At 35.5% G+C, this 9648-nt stretch overlaps 2 protein-coding genes across 2 annotated transcripts in view; one reads left to right on the top strand and one right to left on the bottom strand.

Annotated features, from left to right (window-relative positions):
- LOC109838819 (putative UDP-rhamnose:rhamnosyltransferase 1) lies at positions 2-803 on the top strand (the record flags this gene model as incomplete). Its single annotated transcript, XM_020407241.1, has 1 exon — positions 2-803. A coding segment is annotated over one exon (786 nt), but the record flags the coding sequence as incomplete, so codon positions are not given.
- LOC109837590 (COP9 signalosome complex subunit 3) overlaps positions 1241-9648 on the bottom strand; it is a 10766-nt gene continuing 2358 nt past the window's right edge. The window contains exons 4-11 of the mRNA XM_020405903.1: positions 9385-9442; positions 9221-9310; positions 6828-6890; positions 4955-5044; positions 3524-3682; positions 3320-3441; positions 1773-1845; positions 1241-1682 (exon numbers count right to left, since the gene is read on the bottom strand). Of these exons, the coding sequence (XP_020261492.1) occupies positions 1617-1682; positions 1773-1845; positions 3320-3441; positions 3524-3682; positions 4955-5044; positions 6828-6890; positions 9221-9310; positions 9385-9442 (721 nt within the window). The 3' untranslated portion in view covers positions 1241-1616. The remainder of the gene's footprint in view (positions 1683-1772; positions 1846-3319; positions 3442-3523; positions 3683-4954; positions 5045-6827; positions 6891-9220; positions 9311-9384; positions 9443-9648) is intronic.

Raw genomic sequence — 9648 nt, 5'->3', positions numbered from 1 at the left:
GCTGAAGCTCAGCGTCGAGGGTTCTGACGCGGTTGCGATAAGGAGTTGTCATGAGTATGAAGGAGAGTATTTGGAGTTGCTTGAGGGGTTTTACAAGAAGCCGGTTATTCCCGTCGGGCTCCTGCCGCCATCGCCGACGGATGATTTAGAAGACAAGGAGGGAGGGTGGAGGGAAACTTTCAGTTGGTTAGATAAACAGAAGGTCCGATCGGTCGTGTTTGTCAGTTTTGGGAGTGAGTACAAATTCAGCCCACGTGAGGTCCATGAGATAGCCCATGGGCTGGAAATATCTAACGTCCCTTTCTTGTGGGCCTTAAGGAGGCCCAGCTGGCTCACCGGCGAAATCAGCGAAGCCCTGCCCGAAGGCTTTACGGATCGGATAAATGGGCGGGGGATAGTTGAAGTGGGCTGGGCCCCGCAGTTGGAGATCTTGGCCCATGAATCCATCGGCGGGTCGCTATTCCACTGTGGGCTGGGCTCGATCGTGGAGTCGCTCAGGCACGGGCACGTGCCCGTGCTCATGCCGCTCATATTCGACCAGGGTTTGAACGCTAGGTTCCTCGCGGAGAAGGGAGTAGGGATTGAGGTCGGGAGGAACGAGGACGGATCTTTCAGTAGAGACGAGATTGCCAAGTGTTTGAGGGTAGCGATGGTCTCTGATGAGGGGGAGGCGCTAAGAGCAAAAGCAAGGGAAATGGGAGCTATGGTTGGCGATCAAGCTCTTCATGATGATTATGTGAAGAGGTTTGCAGAGTATCTTGTTTGTAACGCTGGCAATAAAGTATGATGCGCGGTAGTTAATATAGTTGCTCTTTCCTCTTATTTTAGTTTAATGGTGACAATATATACCAAGCTACTGGTTTTCGTGATTTCAGTGAGGATTTAACAGCTTTGCACTGAAAAAATGGGAGGCAAGGTCAAAATCCTGGATTTTTATCAGATACTTTATCACATTGGAGATGTATCAAACATGCTTCGTAAAAATAACATTTATTTCGGATTCTCTCTTGATATCCTTAACAAAATTTATGTGCAACCAAACAAACAACTGGTTGAATTTCAGACCTAATATCTAAAAACGTGGTCCCGGATCTAACATCTCAATATGGCATAAAAGCCTGCGACGGATACCGGACGCTACCGTATAGGGATGGTTTCTGTTAAAAAAAAAAGAATAGAAACAATCTAATCAAAAATCGGATCCGGGACCATACTCTTAGATAATTTTACTACCCATATATGGATAAGTACAGACTATTGTGTATAAAGATAGGAATCAAATTTACATTCCTAAAATGTCAAATATTTCCAGTGGCAATAGCAAGCACAATTTCATGACAGCGAAAGCAAAATCCGTCTCTCACGATGCATCATAGAAAAACACAAGCCAAAACAGGATCCAAGTGCCATAATAATGAACGAACTGCGAACATCAACTTCTGGAAGAGAATAACTATATCAAAATAGCGACCATGTTCATAACATAGCCAAGATGCTGGATATATTCTGTAGATATAGTAAATAGTTCAATCATTTTCCCCAAAAACATGATCCAAATGGGAGCAAAACTTATAAGGGCATCTCTATTCATGTTGTTGCTGTCAAGCCTCGGAATCTCACATGTACTTGTGAGGCACAGAATCAAAGTCGTCAAAGTCATATCTGGGCCTCTCTCTGCCAAGCTGAGATCAAAGAGATCACACTAGTGAGCTGAGCTAGAAGGAAACAATTAATGTAAAAAGAACTTGTCCAAGCGCAGCAGAGCTGCATACCTTGTGCAGATATGCAGGATCACAAGAGATTTGTTCATCTATTGTATGCAGCTTCTTTGACAATGTCATCAGTCTGAAGGGTAAAAAGGAAAGAGAAACAAAAGTAAAATTTTTGGGATCCCAAACCATCAAAACGAAAAAGGCTATTGTCATTGATGAGATTGAACAAAACCTTCACTCCTGTCATGCAAATTACGTACAAAAAAACTCCATTTTTGCAGTCATTCGAAGATCTTATTGGGGTCGCTCGCAATGAGGAAACAGCAGTCTGTATTGGATTATATGTACAGTTGGGTGCCTAAACCACATCATTCAATTGTGGAGATAGTACTGCTACTTTAATATTACAGTTGTATCGCTTTTATATCATAGTTGCAAGCTACCGATCACACAGTAACGTGAAATATCCGCTTCGCGTCTGATTAAATGATTATGAAGTGTGCAAAGAATTATAGTCGGAGAAATTCCATCCATGCACAGACTAGTGAAAATCCCCAAGCTCGGGATTAATAACGAGAAAAAGAATGTAAGAAGTATTTAAGTAAACAAATGTTGGTACAGAGAATGGTCATATCTGGTAAAAGTGAATAGAAAATGGATAAAAGGTTCCTTTTCTGCAGACGGTTCTATTGTTCCTGTCTCTTGAGAAGCAGAAGGGAGTAGTACACTTGAAGGAACCTATCTATTAGGATTAGCACGAGTTAGGTATTAAAATTATTGGTTGCAAGCAGTCAACAAAGATATACATACATGTTTTAGGTTATGACACTGGAACTCAACTGACCTAATTTAAACATTGAACCTGCATCTAATAAAAAATTGCCCATTGCAAGATTCAGATCCAAATCCAAGTGGATATAAAAAAGGTATCCCTCTCTAAGCGATAGGGAAATCAGAAATGCATTTAGATCAGATTAATCAACTCTATTTGCATACCTAATTCTCTAAAATTGTAAAATCAAAAAACTAAAATTATATATTCATGTTATAAAGAGCAAAACTATTTTATTAACATCTAAACACCTCTTAATTGTTACGAATAATGCTTGCTAGTTGTACAGGTGAAATACAGATAGTCAAATTTAAACCAACAGTCCAAGAGTCCAGCCGTGAATGCGTCGATTAATGTCATTGAAAAATTATTATCAAGTATGAGCCAAAAGAAGGATACAGAACAAATAGTTAGCAATCCATCATTGATATTATCTAAAGCTGATCTAAGTATGATATAAAAGCCTAAAGAAGCTAGATGGATATCTTCTTGAACCATAGAAAAAACACAGTTTTTTTAAAGTTTCCCCAAATAACTCATTGGTAAAAGGTTACTAGATTAATAGGTGATCCAAGCTTTTCATGTATATGTAAGATATGCATAGATTTACATTTCATAGTGCAGCAACAATATTTTCATTACCTGATACAAATAAATGAAAGAAATTATACATACACGGCAGCATGTTATCTGACCTATATGTGGACAATGACCACAAGCACATTCAAGAACATGAAACTAGCAGAAACTAACAGAAGTTCAGTAGCAGAGTTACCTCTGGATAGATGAGTCAATGTGCTCTATCATCTCACAACTTTTATATTGTTCAGGATCCTCATGAAAACTGACCATTCCATCTTTTTGATTTATTGTGGCAAAGATCTCCCCATCTTGAATCTGGTAATTATATACAGTAAAAATTGTTAAACCGGAAGAATATGTTCAACAAGTGATAGGAAAAATTACAAAAAAAATTTACCATCCGAAGCACATGCATTTCAGCATCCTTAGCAGTATTTAGTTGCACAGTACTGGCTATATCTTGAAGTGACAGGGTCAAGTAGGTTTGGGTTAGTCTTTGAATGTTGCGCTTGTAGAGGGATGACAGTGCTTGTTTCACTAACCCAAGATTGTTATCCTGAGAGAACATCAGAATGGCTATAGTCATAAAAACAAAATGAAATGTCACATGGAAAGTATTAATCCTCTAATTCTCTGAACAATAGAGAAAAAAGGTAACAATAGAGTTGCGATCAAGGCCTGCAGCTAAAATCTAATTACCAAAAGTCAAGGACTCTTAACTAGCCTTTTGGTAACAATATATAGTTCCAAAACAGATGCAAGCAAGAAATAGACTCGATAAAGGTGAACACAAGCAACAGATGTAAAATATTTAAGAGGTCTCTACACTTCTTCCGGTATTCAAGAATAATCCAACAAAGAAATAAATTCAATATAAATGATGGAAGATATAAACAAGAGTTAGCAATTTTTACGCCCCTCTGCAAAGGGTAATGACCCAACAAAACCTACTTCATCCAAGAAATAGCCAAGGCTAGGACAAGCATGACGTCTTTATTACAACAAAGACAACTAAAGAAACCCAAGATTAGGTGCAGCAATCTTTGCCCGCCAAGTCAAAATTACCATGCTTATGGTTCCATCATAAGGGTGTGGGTCTGACTCGGGCTGACCTGCTTAACCCAATCAATAAATGGTCGGTCCAGTTAGGATTAAGATGCTTGGACAGGCTAACCTTTGCAAAATTGGTGAGTCTGTCACTACTAAAAATAGAATTTTATTTTGAATTCATAACTTCATGCTCAAGAGAAACTCCTCAAAACCAAGCTACCTACTAACACTTTCGCAGTTAGATTCCAATTCTCCCCCTTTATGATGGAAAATGACTGACAGAAAGTAATTTATGAGAAGGAAAAAAAATGCCTCAGAAAGTACTTCGAAAGAAAGAAAGAGAAAAAAGACCTAACAGAAATTTCTACATTCATAGATATAGTCAACTCCTCATTCAAAGTGACAACTACTCAAATAATACAATAATGGCTCACCCAATGCAACCATCATTTACAATGGAAATACATCATTTTTCGTAAGAACATATTTCGTGAAAAAAATATTTAATTCAACAGATGTGGTGATTCCATAAGAAATAACCCATTATTTACAAAAATATATAGATAATGATATCATGACTATCAAAACAATAATAGCAAGAGATTAGAACCCCTGCAAAGAGAAAGCAAACTAAAAAAAGCAACAATGGCACATTGTGCAAATCTTTACTATTATCAAACATCATTATATTCTAGGGATTTGAAGCATGAGTATTATATAACCATCAAAACCTTAAGAAACATTACATAGCAGGGGAAAAGGATGATTGAATGCTTACAGATTGAAATTTCTCCAAATTTGCCTCAATAGAGGTTTCAAGTTCAGAGACCTTCCCACTGGCATATGAACTTGCCAAATCAACATAGGGCTGTTCAATTTAGGGGGAAAAAATCAAGTTTGTGTTAAGAGCTATAATTCAACTGAAAACATACTCACCTAACAGCCCAAAGGACTAACAAAAATGAGAAAGAAATGAACACATGCAAGCAGAATTCCTCACACCAATTAATAGCATATTTTCTTTTCTATTAAGATATTTTCTTTCCATTGCATAATTATCATGGCATCATGACTGTACAGTCACCTATAATCCAGGATGAAAATATTGAGATCTCAGATACCTCAACCATAGTACAGACCTTTGCTCACAGAATTAGAGGGAGAAATAGAATAATGAACAAGGATTAATTACATTCCGGTATGTAGTATGATGTAACTACATGGATGACCCTAAGGTTTGGGTGTCTACAAGGGTAACCTTGAGTCTGATGGCCAGTGTGAAAGTGCTAACGGAGCTTAACTTCGTAAATTAAAAGACGAATATGCCCTTTCATGACAAATACAATTTTCCTTTTCATACAAACACAAATTTCTCATCGTTTGGCGGAATTTAATCCAAGTTGCTTATGTGGAATGTAGGGGACCATACAAAGTTCAGCGATTGAAACAAGTTGAATGAAATATTAAGAAGGGTTATTTGCATATACACCTCTGCAAATTTTCTCCAAATCTCAACCTTTGCAAAACTAACCCTCAAATCAGCAATTTTGGAACAATTTAGCTTCAAAGCAATTAATCATCAAATTTGATAAGCTAATTTGTAATTGCAATGTAAAAATTATCAATAAAAGTCAAATTTTAGCACCATATTGATGATTTGTTGATTCTAGGGGTATTTTTCCACAAAGTTGACGATTTGAAGGGTAATTTTGGAAATACTAAGATTTGGGGGTATTTTTGAGAATACCCATGATTTAAGGGGTGTATACGCAAATTAACCCATTAAGAAACAAATCCCTTTTATAAAAGGGTTCTTAGAAATTAGTTCCACAAATCTCCAGTAATTCCAAATAAGTCCCTCAAATCTTTGAAATTGCTTAAGATTTGAGGGACTAATATGGAATTTTACTGAAGATTTGTGCGACTAGTATCTAATAACCCTTTCATAAAATAATTTGAGGGACTAATGAGGAACTTCAAAGATTTGACGGAATAATTGAAGACTTGAGGACTAATTTCTTTATAGAATAATTTGAAGGATTAATGAGGGCTACCTTTATAGATACTTAGACCTCAGGGCCATGGGTGCAATTAAATTATACCACAAGGTACCAGGGTATAAAAAGGGTATTTTATGAATTCCCATACTGTGTTAGTTGACATGCTAGTACAAAAACAAATAGTGTTAAGAAACCATTAGATTTTGGGTTGCGGTGATACAAGTTAGCAACCTCAAGGTTCTTTGTGCAAATACCCAAACCTCAAGATCACCCGTGTAATTACATTATACCGTAATTACACTACAAGGTACCGGACTGTAATTAATCCAATGAACTATCAGTGGATATAGTTTGCATCTAAAGCGAGAAAATGAAAATAACATTACAACAATAATAGTATAACATCAACAACGATAATACAACAGAACATTAGAAGTTAGAACATATATGAAAAGAAAAGAAAAAAATTTAATAATTTCAAAGTATACAGCTTGCATCTAAACTGGGTAAATGAAAATAACATTACAACAATAATATAACAAGTACAACAATACAACAGAACATTAGAACATATCAATATGAAAAGAGTAAAAAATTAACATGGATATAATGAAATGTCAAAACATATACTAATATGTAGAAGACAAGTACCTGAGTATAGTTTTTCAGATTTCTCTGAGCAGCTGAAGATATATACTTTGGAAATGGTGGAACCTGCAAAAAGAGTTATTGAAATATAAAACTCTGGGTAAATGCTGCAGCACTGTCGCACGTAATAATTAAACAAACACATATGTACGCATGAATCTCATGCATTACATGAGTAACTTTTCTAAGAAAAGGTAAATAACTATGGGCACAGAAAAAATGGTTACAAACATTAAAAATAAAGGAAACAGCACATGACAAAGTCATACTAAACTCCAAAATGCAGAATCAGCAACACTAAAGATTCTTTGAATATGATAAAATCGTTTATTAAAGGTCTGAAACTGATCTACACATAGTACGATGTTTATTTTTCTTCAAGACACCATTTTCATCAATTCTAACATATTCTTAAATACACAGGAACACAAGCCCTGTAGCACAACACAGAAGTGTTTCCGTACTTCAAAGAGGAGGAAGTTACGCATATAAAGGATCGACTTCTAATTTTTAGAATGCATATATCAACCTTGATTCTGTCCAATAGAAAGGTATGGATACTGTCAACGAGATCAGCATGCTTAGATGTGCACTATAAAATATAGTGAGGAGTCAGAGAGGGTTTTTTTTCATCGTAAGGAGAAAGATTGCCAATTATAAATGTGACGTTTTTGCAGATGAATAGTTCTGCCTTACTAAATTAATATGCATAAGATGGATTCACAAATCATTCAGAGGACCACTGTGCATTAATTCTAAGTGGGAGAGAGCAAAGACTGCCATACTGTTCATTGTTCAATCTTGTCATATTTTTTCAAAATAATAGACTGATAACCAACAGTAAGTCAGAGACACAGTCCTCAAAAGAATAAACAATATTTTCCAATGCTATATTATGAAGTCAAGGAAATATTTGAACTCGTTCACTTGCAAATCAAGATATGTGCACTAATAATTTAGCTTGTGCAATTGGTTCAGCTTTTTCCTCTGCATGTTCATGACTTCATTTAAACACACCGTGTTTCCAGGCAAGTTTTCTTCACACCTTTAGCTTTAGCACAGTGGTATGTCATATTTACACTTAATTTTTTAATATCAGTTATATGTCTATCTAAAATACCCTGAAAACATAAATTTATCACTTCCTTGTACGATTTAGATATCTAACAAGTAAGAAATGAATTTCTTATATATATATTATATAATATAATATATATATATACTATAATATATATATATATATATATATATATATAATATAATATTATATATATATTAGAGAGAGAGAGGGGGGGGATAATGGGTATGAAGTGGCGGCTCATTTTGCTAAAATGAGCTACCAAAAAATAGAGTGGTGAGGCCCATATTTTTTTATATCGGCAAAAGGTGGAAAGAACAATTGAACAGTGCCAAATAAATATAAGCAAACTTATCATTTTGCCAAATGCATAAAAACTCATCCCAGCATTCTTCAATGTTGTAACAAAAATGCTACTGCTTAAATGCATAATCATCTTCTCCACGAGTTTTATAGACTCTGTTAAATTGATATTAATTATTACAAGAATATTGGTGAACCATGAAAAATCCCAAAGAGTTTACTACATTCACTCATTACACAGAATAAGATAGATATGAGATGAGTAATTTAATCGATGCAAATTTTATACTTGAATAATTTTGGAGTCCAAAAAATAAGAGTTGCCTTTTTCTTCCAGAGAAATGCTCATAGGCTACATCATAAGAGAGAAGGAAGATGATAAGGGGGGATGGAAGCACTTGGAGGAGAAGGAAGCCTCAATACTACGGAGGGAGAAGGCACTATCTTAAAGGAAAGAATTATGCCTTACATATTCCAACTGGTCTTGATACAAGCATAGATGGCAAAGAGCTTCCATGAAGCTCTATTTAGCCTCCATGCACTGTGAAATTGAGTAACTGAATAATAAGTCATCAAACATGTATTCCTGAATTTTCAATTTGAAACAAGCCCACACTATTACACGTGAGGAGATTTGAAAAGAAAACCTCCCAGAATAGAAGTGTTATGCTCACTTGGTAGATAGATCTGTTCATAAATAATGCATTACCTACATCCATTTTTAGACTATTTTCTAATAAAGAAACAACATATTTAAAGTCAACTCAATGATTACACGCGTGTGCATGTGTGTACAAGTACCAAGAATGGGAGAAAAATAAGAGACTGCATAGTGTCTAAAATGGTAATTTATCAACAAATCCTGCTTATTGAAAACCAGTAAATTTTGCCTTGTGCCAACCTATGAGTAGGTGCGTCAGAATTAACTATCGAAAACCCAATTTCGCAAGGAAGTCCATGTAAACATCAAAGAACACTTTATTTCGATAAAAACGGATGAAAGAAGAAACCAAACCTGCCCATTGTGAATTAGTGAAACCAAAATATACTTCTTGTATGCTTCAACAGCTATTGCGTTTAAAGTGGACATTGGAGCAGTGATAACCTGTAAATGGAATTTCATTATCACCTAGATAGACAAACAAATATAAGAAAACACGATTTATTCTCTTTACGCACGTTATGAAGACACTCTAAAGCTTTGTCATACCGCTTCAGTCCAATATTTATCATGCCCCTGTTACAGAAGAAGAGCATCATATGGGTTATAATAAAGCAGAAGCATACCCTACTCGTTATATTTCAGCAAAAATATTGCATGTGTTGCACTTCTAGAGGATAGAAAACTAGGTCACTATATATTAGATGAAAACTTAAAAAAAAATTTATGCTAGTGGTCCCCAAAAACTTGTCTACTTGAAATAGGTACCGCAAAATATGGAA

Source organism: Asparagus officinalis, chromosome 4 (genome assembly GCF_001876935.1).
Source record: "Asparagus officinalis chromosome 4, Aspof.V1, whole genome shotgun sequence".
In the NCBI taxonomy this organism is placed as follows: Eukaryota; Viridiplantae; Streptophyta; class Magnoliopsida; order Asparagales; family Asparagaceae; genus Asparagus; species Asparagus officinalis.
Note: the sequence above shows the minus strand (reverse complement) of the source record. Positions and strands in the feature narration are given on the sequence as shown.